The sequence below is a fragment of the Drosophila mauritiana genome, chromosome 3L, assembly GCF_004382145.1.
Source record: "Drosophila mauritiana strain mau12 chromosome 3L, ASM438214v1, whole genome shotgun sequence".
Classification (NCBI taxonomy): Eukaryota; Metazoa; Arthropoda; class Insecta; order Diptera; family Drosophilidae; genus Drosophila; species Drosophila mauritiana.
The window spans coordinates 14233211-14248551 of NC_046669.1; the positions used below are offsets into that span (position 1 = coordinate 14233211).

The following is a 15341-nucleotide window of genomic DNA, read 5'->3' on the forward strand; positions in this document are numbered from 1 at the left end:
TGATAGACGGAGGTGTTGGGACTAAGCTATATCCTCGAGACAATTATTGACCAAGATATTATATTAGAGCCCTTGAAATGATATGATTACATGGGATCATAAAAGTTTATTTGTTTTATGATACTATCATTGTGCGAAAATTGGTTCTGATTGCTACTCCCGTATGACTTGGATTGTAATTTTCCTTATATAGTAATCATTTCTTATATAGTTAATACTGCTGAGAACATTGATATAAAAACATAAATAAAAATAAAACTTTAAAATGCTAAATGAGCTGATATACCCCTTCTACCGATGACATACCCTCTAATAAAAAATCAGAGCCAGTGGCAACATTGTAGTCACGGTTCGGACATCCAGACAGCCGGTCGCACAGCTGATTTCTCGTGTTCTCAAGACTCGCTCGCCGCCTAAGTCGAACCTGTTACATTGGACTGTATTATGGAATATGAAATCTATATATATGGAGTGCAACCTACCTCACGGATCGTACCCACACGCACAAGAGCACTCCCTCTCTCACTCACTCACACTCGAGTGGCCAGCTACTCACTCACGCACTGCGCCCAGCTGCTTGTGTTGTTGTTGCTGCTGCCGTAATGTGTTGCATAAATTTGCCACAAGTAAACATTTCAATAAGCCTTGAGGCGTTGTTTCTTGGCAAACTTTCATTGAGTTTTTATAGGCGAAAAGAAGAATACAAACACATGGGCTCTTATCAGCAGCATGGGGAGCACGAAGCTGAAGGAGGAGAATGGGTACACAGAGAGCGAGAGTGATCGGCGCTATCAATACAGTCCCAATTCAATAACTAGAACACACTGATCTTAAATTGCATGATTAAGTTACAACTTATTTTTGTATTTCATTGTTTGGGGATGTCAATATATTAATTTAAACTTGTATATAATATTAAGGACACCCTGACATTACTTCAAATAATCATTGCATACATTATGGCGACCGACTGAGAAAACCGTAATAAGGACAACTATTTGATATTATATCAAATATATCTTTTTTCCATTCCCTGTTCACTACACAAATTTTATTAGTCGACTTGGCCATCCCAAGGGAAAATAGAATAAATAATATTTTTTTAATGCTACTATATGTAAGGATCTTCTTGAATTATACCGACGACCTATCAGTGCGAGCCTTTATAGCTCAAATTTAATAGGTACCAGGTGGTGGTGGTGGTTCGAGTTAGCGATAGTCGACTGTGAATCTCTCACGCGGAGAACACCTCGGGGAACCCGAAGAACCTTACTCACTGAAAACGGATTCGAACAGCTGGTCGAGATCGGGCAGAGACCGATCGATCGGATCGTTGGATCGATCGTATAGATCGGATCGATGGAGGCACTTGTTGCGTGGTTGGTGGTTCTCCATTAAATCGCCTCCCATCGTGAGCGCCGATCGTCATTTAAATGAAAGTGTGTGCGTGAGTGCCGAGCAATCGTGCGCTGGTGTGTGTGTGTGCGTTGGGCTCGGCTCAGCATTTCCCCCATTCAAAAAAACGGAGCGATTCAGTCTTTGACTTAGCGTCGCAGTTGTCGCAACCAAGAGACGCGGAGGAGATCTGAGATCGGAGATCGCAGATCTGGGATTCGGTTGCGGGCTCGGTCAATCCGGAGTAGTGCGTCGTCCCTGGCCACGGTTTAAAAATATTATTGTGTTTACCGTAACTACTTTACTAGAACATTAAACGGATCACACACGACCAACAAAACAATAAAGTCCAAGAGTGCAATTTCTGTCTGTGATTAGAAGTTTCTATTGTTTTCCTCACACCAGAAACTACGATTGTCCAAAGCTTTAAATAATATCAACAATAAATGTGCAATGTAACGTGCAAAGTGATGCAACACTTAAATATCTATAAAAAATTGGCAAATTGGAAATCAAAGCATATCAAATGATAATGCCACCTAAAATGTCAACAAGTCGGATCTAGCTTGAAGTGGATATATACGAATTGGATTTCAAAGACAACCCCATTGAAGTGGTAAGTAATTTCCATGCGTCCTAATTGTTGTAAATAAAATCAGATCATTTGCTTAAGTTCCTTTTTGTACACGTTGTTAAAAAACAAAAAACTCAAACTTACAACTTGATAAGTTAAGTTACATTACAAATCATTTCCGCTAGTTTCATTCTAAGTTCTCTTCCTTGTGCCAGTCACCATATAACTTTTAGAAGACGTTTCATTTATGGTTACTTATACTATTCTACGGATTATTTAATTAATATATTTAATATTTACACAACCGCACCGACACCAGTGGCTCGGCTAATCATAAATGCAATACGATTAAATTAAAAAATAAAATATAAGAAAACGAATATGCGTATGCGCGTATGAATCTTGGAAAATAAATCGTGTTATACTTCGGCAAACAAACGCATTAAATTGCAATTAGCCCCTCAGCTCTCCAATTCTCTTTTCCCAGCGTGTTCAAATCATTTTTTATTTATTTATTAATTTTTTCTCCATTATTATTTCACATTTATCAGCGTACACGGGCGTTTTCAAGTGTAACGCAACCAGACAAAATATATAAATAATAATATTTTTGATGATTTTCTTTTGTTATCAATTATGTGAGGCAGCTTCAAGTTCATTATCATCATTAAAAAACGCGTCATCAACTGGTGGAGTTTCTCGTTGGTTGTTATTGCATCTGGTTTTGCAAATATCGGATTGTAAATTAAATAATTACCTGACCAAGTGAATGTCAATCGGTTACGTATGCATTTGAAATATTTTCCACTGACTTTATTTTATTTATTTTCCTTAACTTACCTGAAATGTATTGACCGAGAGATTAAGAGTAAATTTGGTTGTCGTTGTCAATGATGATACATTTGCGTTGAGTGTGACTCATGCGAGCAATGATCTTACTGTTTTTACTTTATACATCCGAAAATGTTTTTAATTTTAAATAATTATCTGAAGTTGTTATATTGGTCAGATTCACTCTACCAATTCGCACATCTTGGTTTGTTATATAAATAACGTTATTTTTAATCCAAAACCACACGCGAGCTTTACGCAAATTTGATGACAATTCGCGACATGTTCTGCGATCATATTTCACCTTCCTTTTTCGATTCGGTTTCGATTTATTTGACGAACTTTGCTGATGCATCAGGAACGAATGTGGGGTGTTGAGCCGAAATGAATTTTTCAAGTTTTTGGCGTCAGACTGTCCACAAGCACTCAAAAGCTGGGATTGAGGAAGAAATTGGAGTTAACATAATCATTAAACGAAAGTGCGACTGCGCCTGCAGACGTAGCCAAAAACCAACGACAGGCGGCAAAATGTGACACAAAAAAAAAAAAAAAAAAGTGAAATAATTTACCATTTTTTTCGTCTGCTAATTTTTTGCAAAATAAACAAGTTTATGTTTTCGTCAGAATTTACATACATCTATATATGTCGATTGATTCTTTATTCGTTATTTATTCGTGGCTATTTTTATTGGCACATTTTTCACATTTATGCAAATCGCTCGGAATCAAGAACCCGCCGAAAAATGGCCCAAAGCTTGGACCGCTGCGCAGTTACAGAAGACCCGAGCTCAGCTCAAACGGCTCGCGATCCGCAGAGCCAGACATCAGCAGATTATGTCACTTGTGCCTCTCACATTCGTATGGCCATATAGCTATATACACATATATAGAGTGCACACGACCAGATATCGGCCGGGGCTTCATGGTCACGGCCACCACCGACAAACGGGAAACATGGCTTAACAATTTCTTTCCTCGGTCAGCTGTTTCCTACCTCCTTTCGTTGGCCAAAAAACGTGTGGCTACAAGAACACGCAAAAATGTATTTTTATAATTTTTGTAAAATAATCTTTAAATATATATCAAAATAATGCATGCATATTCCCAAATAAACTATGCTTATGTTAAGCTTTACTAAAAAAAAATAAAATTGTTTTGAGATTTTTGGTTATTATTTTTGGAAATTATTTTCTGTGTATCCATTATCTCGACTTTGGCTTTAGGCAAGTTCAACGTACGGAAGACGACGTGCAAACGGCGAGCGACAAAGTAAGCCTTGCAAATAGAAATAGAGAAATTTTCTCATTAGATTTTTGCCGTTTTGCCACTTTGCCCAGATCCTGGTCTAAGCCACTATCGAAACTTGCTTTCCGTGCCAGAACCCGCAGAAAACCGTCTCATGTTAGAAAGGCTTTGGAAGCTGGTTTGCCAAAAGAAAAGTGAAAGATTCGTTGTGATATTTTAATAATTTATCTAATAATTAAAACCAAATATTCAACCAAAATAAAAGAATATAAAAATGTATATTTCAGCAATAAATATTTTTTATCAAGTATTTATTGAATTAGTAATAAAATCATAAACTTACACATATCAGCAAAGTCAGGCATTTCCAGAATATGTAAATTCTAAAGTACTCTTTCTTGAGTATATTTTTATGGTCCAAAACCTCTCTTCGTACACCTTCCAAAATAAATTCTTAAATAACAATTAAGCCGAGTCATTCCCGGACCCATAAACTTCGATTTCTTTTATTACATTTTTGTTGGGGTAAACAAAAATCGTTAATGGCTGTAGAACAAAATAGTCAATAAGAAAGAACCGAAAAAAAATCGAAATTTTTATTTGCGTCTTAACCCAATTAGGTGAGCTGTAGAAATGACGGCCAGAAATTGTGAAATTCCAAGATCAAAACAGAGCGACGAAGAAAACAAAACCACGAGAAAGAACTTTCCCATCGTTTCTTGTTTTACATAATAATCGGTTACATAATATGCTTTCTACCCACCGCTGGGTGCTTTCTTCTCCTTCTTTTGGCCTGGAGCTGGGAGCTGGTTTCCAAGCCGGTTTTAGCCAGCTGCTATAGCTCCATATATACCTCTTGGCTGCTTCTAACGCAACTCTAACGATGAGAACGCGGTGGAGTTGTGAGTCGTGAGTGGATCCCATCTGCATATTAATCAGAGAGTAAGCCGTAGAATGGGGCCGGTGCAGAGTAGAATTCGCAAGAATTCTTATTAAAAAGCGAGTTTGTGTTTTTGTTGTTCTAAGCACGTTGGAAAAGTGAGAAGCGCATAGAACAGCGCACGCGTCGCGCTGAGAAGCGATCTCATGATGAGATGAGGAAGTGATTAAGCCCCCAAGAAGGAAGTGCTCGCCTCAGATGTCTGTGATTTGTATTTCCAGTTTATTTTCTTCTTTCTGTCCATTTTTTCTACATTTGCACAGGCCTATTGGCGAATCGCAAATTTGCATTAATGGATAGATTTGCCACACCTCTCCCGCCGAGTATCACGCACATTTCTAGGCGAGTGGCGTCACGTAGATAAAGACATTACTTACCTGGGCCCGAAGTCTTCTTATCTGGCCCTCTGATTCTTTTGCAAATACCATTTTTCGGTAGCCCAAAGTCATCGTGAGGTTTTCTATTCGTACTCCGCATTTATTTGCCAAGCGATCGTGTGGCTGTTCTGTTGTGTGGCTAGGGCAAATATTAGAATCGATCATCTATCCGTGGTTTCTGATTCTGTTTTTTGTATTTAACCGGGTAGTTCATTAATCACTTTGAGCAGGTAGCCCCCTTGAAGTTTTAATCGATTTTCATCTTATTTATATAGTATTTTATATCCGGTTGGCAATAGGAATAGGAAAAAGGTTTCGACGGAATGGTCTTATAAGAACCAGGAAAAAACTCCACCTAAAAATAAAACCAATAAGAAAAAGAAAACCTCTACTCTCCACTTACAGTTTTCATTGTCTGACAGGCCCTAAAAAGATTATAAACTCGCATTTCTGATATAACTAGTTGAACACTTAACAATTTTATGGGGTAGGTTAGGTATTTGTCTACATTTGATTATTTGAACAAGATTTAAATAGTAGTACCTAAATAATTTCTATTTACTCCTAGATAAATTTAATTTTACATTATAATTTAACGGCAGAGAAGAAAAAGGACCCTAACGCACTCTATTCTAATGGCTCTTTTTAAGCCTATTTAATCGTGCATAAAATAATTGACTTGGTCTTGCGGAATTTTTTAACATTATAAACATTTATAATCCCCAATAAACATCGCAATTTGTAGGCCTTTGCAATCTATCGAAATTCGCAACACAATCGTTACACATATTTTTTTGGCTATTAACCTTGAACTTTATCTCGCCTGTTGGGACATTATCTTATCTAGTGTGAAAACCCAGAAAGCTTGTTTCTTTTCTGCCAGACATTTGCTTTGCAGAATAGCCAAAAACCCGAGAACCAAGAACCGAGAACAAAGTGTTATCGCCTGTTGCCAATAATAATGCAAAATCGATGATCAGTTGTTGTGACCAAAAAAAGCTATATAAAGTCAAATACAAATTAGTCGACCGGTTGGCATCGATTCGAAACGAAAGGCCAGACTTCAATTAAAGGCCTAGAATTGCTGGCGGGAATTAGCATAAGTGCCTCCAAAGCGGATCAACACAGTAAGACCCAGAATTCTAATTGCAGCGCCCCATGGTAATGGCCGTGATACTGTTGCTGGCCCTGGCACTCGTACTTGGCTGCTACTGCGCTCTCCATCGGCACAAATTGGCGGATATCTACCTCCGGCCGCTCCTGAAGAACACGCTCCTGGAGGACTTCTACCATGCCGAGCTGATTCAGCCAGAGGCGCCAAAGAGGCGGAGGCGCGGCATCTGGGACATACCCGGGCCAAAGAGGATTCCCTTCCTGGGCACCAAGTGGATATTCCTGCTCTTCTTTCGCCGCTACAAGATGACCAAGCTGCACGAGGTATATGCGGGTAAGACATTATTTAGTTAAGATAGTTATTAAAATCTCTCGCTTTCAAAGTTCTCTTTAAATCTACGTCTTGAAAATGGGTTTTATTTCTTAGCTGTATAACTTAAGATTAATTCTATTATTGTAGTTGGTAAACCCATAGTGAGTACGAAACTCAAGTTTTAATAATCTATTTCTGTACCTTAAATGTACATTCTAGATTTGAACAGACAATATGGCGACATAGTGCTGGAGGTGATGCCCTCCAATGTGCCCATAGTGCACCTGTACAATCGCGATGATCTGGAGAAGGTGCTGAAGTACCCCAGCAAATACCCATTCCGACCTCCCACTGAGATCATCGTGATGTACCGTCAATCCCGACCGGATCGCTATGCGAGTGTGGGAATTGTGAACGAGCAAGGACCAATGTGGCAGCGATTACGATCCTCCCTGACCTCCAGCATTACTTCTCCAAGGGTCCTGCAGAATTTCCTGCCAGCCTTGAATGCGGTTTGTGATGATTTTATCGAACTACTGCGAGCCAGGCGGGATCCGGATACACTGGTGGTTCCCAATTTCGAAGAGCTGGCCAATCTAATGGGACTGGAAGCTGTATGCACTTTAATGCTGGGCAGAAGGATGGGTTTTCTGGCTATCGATACCAAGCAGCCGAAAAAGATCAGCCAACTGGCAGCTGCTGTCAAACAGCTTTTCATCTCCCAAAGGGACTCGTACTACGGTCTGGGTCTGTGGAAATACTTCCCAACCAAAACGTACAGGGACTTTGCCCGCGCCGAGGATTTGATCTATGAGTAGGTACACAGAAGGTTGGGCTCCCATTTCTATTCCGATCTAACTCAAATCGCTCTCAACCCAGTGTGATCTCCGAGATCATCGATCATGAGCTGGAGGAACTCAAAAAGTCGGCTGCCTGCGAGGATGACGAGGCTGCTGGATTACGAAGTATTTTTCTGAATATTCTGGAGATGAAGGATCTGGATATCAGGGACAAAAAGTCAGCGATCATAGACTTCATTGCCGCTGGCATAGAAACGGTGGGTGTTTGGTTGTATTTCAAATGGAATTCATGTTAAACAATTTTTAATTTTTAGTTAGCCAACACTTTGTTGTTTGTGCTAAGTTCTGTTACTGGAGATCCCGGTGCTATGCCCCGAATCTTAAGTGAATTCTGCGAGTATCGGGACACGAATATCCTGCAGGATGCACTAACGAATGCCACATACACAAAGGCCTGTATACAGGAGTCCTACAGACTGAGGCCCACAGCCTTTTGCCTGGCCAGAATTCTGGAGGAGGACATGGAGCTCTCGGGCTACTCGCTTAATGCAGGGGTAAGTTAATGTTGAGTTTTCGCTCACTCTCACTTTTATTTCCAAGCTCTTTGAATTTAATTACATCTATATAAAAGTAATTTATTTAATATTTTTATTTGAAAATAAAAAATAGTTTCCCATATTGATTTTTTGCTTCCGATCTATAGACTGTGGTGCTCTGTCAGAATATGATAGCCTGCCACAAGGACAGCAACTTCCAAGGAGCCAAGCAGTTTACCCCAGAACGTTGGATTGATCCTGCCACGGAGAATTTCACGGTGAACGTGGATAATGCCAGTATTGTGGTGCCCTTCGGAGTGGGTCGAAGATCGTGTCCAGGAAAGCGTTTTGTGGAAATGGAGGTGGTGCTGCTGCTAGCTAAGGTGAGTATAATCTATAAGCCCCAGGGATCGCATTTCAAGGATCACTGACTAAATCAACCATATTTATCTTCAACAGATGGTCCTAGCCTTTGATGTGAGCTTTGTGAAGCCTCTGGAAACGGAGTTCGAGTTCCTGCTGGCACCCAAAACTCCACTCAGTCTTAGACTCAGCGATCGGGTTTTCTGATAATGGGTGCTTTGGAAAACTGATCCCCAAACAGTGCCTACCCTCAGGCGTTTTGTATCAAATACAACTAAAATAGCTAAGAACTGAACCATTAAGTAAAATTAATGTAAAATATGCTTAGGTTTCTACACATATCTGTATACTTATATATGTATATCCTTTATCCCTGATGAGCCAGCATCAGCAGCCTAGTCCTGTGAAGCAATCAAAAAAGAGCTAAACCAATTAAAATAAATTTACAAATGTATGCTGACTGGATGTAAAGTAGATTAAGATGTATATACAAACGTCATGTTTTGTTGTAATTACTTCTTAAATTTATTATTAGTCGTAGCAAATAACTAGCAGCAATTGTTTTTGAGAGTTCTGTAAACGGAAAGACTGTGTTTAAGTTTTGTTTTTCACGATTTTAACAGTTTTACATATTTTCTGTACATAGTTTCGCAAAAATTTGTCACTTTAATTATGTACAGCTTAACTTTAATTGTATTTATTCAAGTGTTTTTACTGCCTTTGTCTTTATTTCATCTCTACATCTGTGAATATATTTGTTAAAAGAAAACAATAATTAAACGAAATGAATTACATTAAACAGAAATCAAATGATAAATGTTATAATATAAATTATTGAGTTTCATTTAATAGTTATTTTCTGAGACCCTGTGCTATACACAGGAGAACAGCTTTCTGGCCCTTTTCATTAAAAACTGAATTTTTCTTCATACAATGATGAGACTTAGCCTTAAATACCTTTTCTTTTTTTTTAATTTTTTATGCTATTGGTTTTAGGTTTTGGTTGGCGTCTTTACTATTATAGCAGGGAAATTTCATAAAAGCTTTCAACAGTCGCTTCCCACTAAGCCAGGCTTTGTTTTTAAAATGCTCTTCTTAAAAACGACACAATTTTATTTCAAAATTTAATAGAGCATTTTAATTTTAAACAAAAGACAAGATTAAATTGTTTGCATACATGGCGTGCAGGTGCTAATTTTAAAGCCGCCATAAAATGACTTAATATTTGTTCAGCTAGCGTTGACACACGTCTTGGGAATAATTCTCATTGGGAAATACTCTCTTATTTTTGGGCTGTGGCTCAATAGCTCGTTTGGCGGGCTTTGGATTCGGTTTTGGGTTCAGGTTACAACAGTTGTCGTTGGCGTGTCGTCGGTTTCAGAGGTTTTTTGAAAGACGGTTTTTTAAAAACCGATTCCCGCTCTGAGTCGCAGTTTAAACTGAACTACTGAAACTATTCAACGCGCGTGAAAGAATTCATTGATTTATCTGTGTATTTAGTGTGAGATATAACCTAACAGCTAACCCGAATCATTTGGCTGCACTTGTGTACCGCACCTATCTGCAACTCAACGAAAATTTGAAAAATGTAATATAATAACCCCAAAACGAAATTCTGAGTAAAAACTAAAACCAGTTTGTCGTTTGCTCGGCAGTAACTAATGTTTAAACGCGTTGAAAATGCACTAAACAAGAAAACTAAAGTTTGTTCAGCTTCCGTCGAAGTTTCGATTCTCCCCCAAAGATCTTCTCATACAAATGGAGTCTGTGAGATCGGAGGGCCCCACCCAGAGCTAATTGTACAGTAAACAAGCACAGATACAACAATAACTACATCAGCAAGACGATCGCAGTAGTTTGTTGTTATTGTTAGACATGCTAATTTTGCAAAATCTACACACAACAGTACACTGGCTAACACAAATTAGTTTGTTTAATGTGACTCACTGACAATTTTCTCACCATGAATGCGGCCCCTCCCCTTTGATGCAGCTTTAATTAGCTGACAAATACTGGTCTTTATAAAGCGAAAAAAACATACAGAGGTGGTCAAAAGTATTTACACAACGAGCTTTTTTTTCAATTGTCAACTAATTGAAAAAAAAGCTCGTTGTGTAAATACTTTTGACCACCTCTGTATATCTTACGTTAGCGTTAAAACAATTCTAAGTCCTGGAGCACTTACGAGCAATTATTAGGTTAATGAGCTTTTTAATTTCTTTACCGTTCTTTACATTAAATATTTGAACGCTGTTAGTTTAAAATCTGTCAATATGTAAACAGTATGGCAAAAACACTGAACCCAGTTGTTTATATTAGCACTCAATTACACGTTTCGTGTGCAGAAGCTCCGTTTTGCCAACGGAACCCTTTCGATTCAATACCAATATCATTTATGGGCACTGACCTTCACTGACAGGCCCGACACGAAACAATAACAGTGACAGTAACGCCAGTACACTCATGGTAAATCCCGACGAGCCTTGACCAATTGCTTTGGCATTGAATTTACCAACAACCCCTAAGGGAGTCGCCTAGAAAACTCCCCCAAGTAACAACCACCCTCGTAAGCCCGTTACCTTTCCGCCCACATCGCAAAATGTTGCATGCTTAGGGCTAAACCATGTTTTTACCCCACTGCCAAAAGCGGTGTGAGTCTCAACGGGGTCAAAGGCAACTGCAGTAGCTATAGATATTGTAGGAATATCTAAATAATTTGCAAAAATGCCGCCATGAACACTACTTTTCAAGTTATATGGCTTCCAAGTTCCCATTCATAAGATTTATGGCTTGCCATTACATTTTGTTTACAACAGTATTAAGTAAAGTGATAAGAAAAATATTGTCAGCAAAACGTATGAATATTACTCTCTAAAACCATAAGAAAATATAAATAAATAATTTTATATTATAGGTTTTGTTAAACACTTTATGATGTGATCGACATTATTCTTAGAAAAGTCATTTCTAAAAGGTAATAAAAAAAACAAATTTTAAAAGAAATAATTGTAAGTATATACCCTCTATGGGTATTGACCATGTTTGGAAAATGCAGCTGGAAAATCGCGAACTGCCCTTCGCGGGGAGTGAAAACTATGGCGATGACCAAGTACAGTAGGCGCCTTTTGCATATATGTATTTGTGTTTGAGGTGGTTCTGCCCTCTCATTCCCCCATCGTCCGTCCCTGTCGCTCTCGCCTGCAACCAGTTTGCAGTTGTGCATATCAATGCAAGTGAGTGAGGGGGGTTAAGACACGCGCGGGGGGCAAAAAAGGGGGCGGTAGGCAAACAAGTTTTGTTGCATTTTTCAATTGCCCAAGACTGCGATTGAAAGCTGAGAAATACAGATAGTACAGATGATGTAGCTCTTTGGATCTCTGGCTTTCCGGAAATGAGACTTATTAGGGCAACTTAAGTTGTGGATGGCTTAAACAAATTCTTTGGATAGAATCGAAGAACCAAAACAAAAACGGAGAATCGAGTCATTGACCCAAAACTCAGACCAGTTATAGGGCTGCTAGTGTGAAAAAGTTCCTTTTGAGCCTGAAAGCGAAACGAGGTTAATTCACAGTGCTGGCCACTAAATTATGCCCACCTTTCGAGAGAAAATATCCCTTTTTGAAATACGCAGGTGTGGCAGGTAGTCGAACTCTTAGACCCTCTCTTTTAAGCCAAATGCTCTTCTTTCTAAAACAAGTTTTCTTAGCCAATACGTTTTGTTTACCTTTTTTTTTGTGCTTCGTGGCTTGTTGCGTGTGTTTTGTTTGGTTTCTGCTTTTTGGGCTTTCTTCTAAGCGCCGCCAAAGAAAACTTGTTTATTTTTTTTGGTTCAAAGGAGTGCTGCGGGGGGTGTTCGAGTGTGGGCCAAAACGTGAAGCACTCGTTAGCAACAACACGCAAGCAGTTAGGCACTGAAATTCCCATCTTGGAGAGCACCACCCGCCCATACCCGAAAATTAGTGAGGAGATTTAATGGGTGGAGAATAGGCTTTAAAGAAATCTATTAAAGAGTACCAAGTGTGTCTGGATTATTTTTATTTCATATTTAACATAATTTCAAATTCATATACCATATATGTTTATATATACAATTCTTTTTTACAATAAACTGAAGAAGTAGAGCTTAAGACTTTTTGATATAAACTTAAACTTTTCGATCGTTAAAAAATTACACAAAATATATTTGGATTTATGTGTGGTTATTATTAGTAAAGGAAATTATGACTTTGGATTCAAATGGATTATTAGAAAAAGCTAACTTTACTTCACTGCTTTCAAAAGTGGTGGTTTCCACTGCCTATTTCTTGTTTACCCTTGCAACCAGAACCTAGACACTAAAATGTTTATTAGCTCCGAGCCCTCGCTTTGTAAAGAGGTGTGTCTTGGGCCCATTTTATCTTTTTCCCTCCACTTTTCTCTACAGCTCTTTCCCAGCTCACTCCCTTTCACATTTTCCCCCTCCCCCATACGCAGTGAAAGTTGTGCGTGGCCCTTTTTTAGGGATTGTGTTGAGTTTCCAGTTTCATTTCGAGTTTGACTTATTTTTTCTGGTTTCCGCCCCCACCCCCCTTGCATTTTAATTGTTGTTTATGGGGTTACGCATCGCGGGGTTAACTAGCACAGTTCCCTCCTCGTTGCCCGCCCCTTCACTTTTGCTGTACGTGCCTTTGGCTAATATTGGGATTTTATGCTTTGTTCTTTATGTGATGCAATTAGCTTCAATCAATGGGGGGACCATTGTTGCTCATGAAGTGGAGATCCAATTCCCCACTTTATACACGGCAAAAACGAGTAACCGGTTATGATAACCCAGAAAATCATTTAAGCTGAATTCAATGTAAATTTCAATGGTGTGCAAATATTTGCTATTAAAGAATCATATATATTCTATTTACAACTGCATTTAGAATTTTTGATGAGATAATGTTAAGATTAAGCTGCCTTAATATACTGAAATAGGTTACTTTTCGGTTTGCTACACTTTTTTTAGTGTAGAAAAAGAATAAAGAACTCAAAACAGGTGTTGAATTGTGTCCAAAAGAGGTGAAAATTGAGCGACAGTAGCTTCATTGTCGGTATACAATTAATGATTGACAATAATGGAATTATAGATGAAGGTTCACAAGACAGCGATTATAGTTGGATTTATTATTCATACGACTTTTTGATGCAAACTCACGTAGGCTGCTCGCATTCCCAGGTTGAATTTGGTATGCATCTCGGCACCTCGCTGGCGAATATAGCCCCATATGTTCGTAGATACATAGATATATACCCCACCCAAAAGTCCCACACACCCAATATATGAGATCATCGCAGAATGTGCCCTTAATCAATTCGGTCTGCAACTGGATGTATTTCATGTGGGAGAGGAAGACCTTCGGCCATCAATTGACACAAATCCACAACAGAACGTAGATTGTTCGGTTTTACTCGTTTGCACGCTCCACCGAGCATCCCCAATAACAAATATCCGATAACCCAGACATGGAGGCCAAAAATGGCCATTAAACCCGACTTTAACTGAACACTAAAAAGCCAAAATTGAAGATTTCGTTTCCTCTGTAGGTCGAGAACGTATCCAAATCAGACTCTGCAAAATGAGCTACTTGCGATCGATAGGTACATATACAATAAGCTTAATTGTCATTCTTTCCTCGCTCCGAGCAAATGCCAAAGTGGCCAAAATATCAATTGATATAGTAGTGTTCCTTAATTAATTAATTGTTTAATTGCTCGGTGCAGAAATCTCACGCGTCGAAATGTCGCCGGCTGACGATAATTCCTTTGCCACAACTCATGGAAACAAAAAGGCCACCTACACGGTGATATGCATCAAGATTGTGGAACTGGTGAGTTTTTGTTAAATTGTAATACACTTTTAAATAGAAATCTTTTGAATAACTTTTTAAATTCAGATAAGAAATTAGTTAATTACTTTTTATAAAGATTCAACATTGTGGAAGGGATTTCAACTAAAACAATGATTTAAAAATCAAATAATTTATGAAAACTATGTGTCGTTTCCAACAGTGCCTGCTAATATGCTGTTTGGGTCTGATCGACGAGCCGGCCACCAATTCTCATCTGCGGGTGTTCATCACTCCCCGGGTGGCTTCCCTTTGCTATGTGACCTTTGGAGCACTGACCATCTACACGGCGATTTATCTGATAATGGCGCTCTTCGGTGATTTGTAAGTTTAAAGTTAGATTTCATTAAAATGCTAGTACTTATATATTTAATGTACTAATAGGACTCCTTGGCGTACGGCTACCTTGTGGAATCTAGTGGGCTTCGTGCTCTTCGTGGCCGTAACCGCTCTGCTCTTCCGGGATTGGTCCACCACCAAGGATCGCAACTACTGGCACCCGAATATGCATCGTTTGGATCTCGTGATGGCTTCCGCCTCGATTGCCTTGGTTACCTCGCTGGTCTTCTTGCTGGACATACTCATCACCCTGCGTTTTGGTGTCCACGGCGATCTGGAATGACATGGTCGACCCCGTGAAGTTTGGCGGGAAAGAGGTATCCATTCGATTCTCGCCTAGCGTGGACTGTAATATTTATAGCTCCAGCTTAGAAGTAAGAGCCCCGTTCACATCCCCGTCTCCCAAGCTAATTGTAATCCCACAAGAAAACAAATTGCCATCATCGAATCGAAAATGTACAAAATCGACGTCCGAGGAGGTTTAAAGTTCTTAATCGGCTGCCCTGTTTTGTTTTTTTATAAGCTTAATACATCGAGCATCACGAATGTTATATCTAATTCAATTAATAAATAAGATTCAACGCAAATAAATTTTGTACGAGCGAATAATATCCCAAATCAATCTATTTTCCATTGAAACTGTCC

At 39.0% G+C, this 15341-nt stretch overlaps 2 protein-coding genes across 5 annotated transcripts; both read left to right on the forward strand.

The window, feature by feature from the left end:
* Nucleotides 1–1549: 1549 nt before the first annotated feature.
* Nucleotides 1550–9230, forward strand: LOC117141383 (ecdysone 20-monooxygenase). 3 transcript variants are annotated; one of them, XM_033304795.1, is made up of 7 exons: nt 1550–2011; nt 6515–6809; nt 7008–7602; nt 7668–7845; nt 7903–8142; nt 8292–8507; nt 8584–9230. In XM_033304795.1, exons 2-7 carry the CDS (start codon nt 6521–6523, stop codon nt 8692–8694), a joined length of 1629 nt encoding a protein of 542 aa, XP_033160686.1. In that variant the 5' UTR covers nt 1550–2011; nt 6515–6520; the 3' UTR covers nt 8695–9230. The 3 variants fall into 3 exon arrangements, with proteins under 3 accessions (XP_033160686.1, XP_033160688.1, XP_033160687.1); XM_033304796.1 differs by lacking the exon at nt 1550–2011 and having other exon boundaries at nt 6520–6799; nt 8584–9229; XM_033304797.1 differs by lacking the exons at nt 7903–8142; nt 8292–8507; nt 8584–9230 and having other exon boundaries at nt 7008–7606; nt 7668–7752.
* A 602-nt stretch (nt 9231–9832) lies between these two features.
* On the forward strand, nt 9833–15314 carry LOC117139628. Of its 2 annotated transcripts, none has more exons than XM_033302084.1 (4): nt 9833–10075; nt 14233–14339; nt 14521–14681; nt 14742–15314. In XM_033302084.1, the coding sequence occupies exons 2-4, from the start codon at nt 14250–14252 to the stop codon at nt 14977–14979; spliced, it is 489 nt and encodes a 162-aa protein (XP_033157975.1). In that variant the 5' UTR covers nt 9833–10075; nt 14233–14249; the 3' UTR covers nt 14980–15314. The 2 variants fall into 2 exon arrangements, with proteins under 2 accessions (XP_033157975.1, XP_033157974.1); XM_033302083.1 differs by lacking the exon at nt 9833–10075 and adding an exon at nt 14073–14109.
* The last annotated feature ends 27 nt before the right edge of the window (nt 15315–15341 follow it).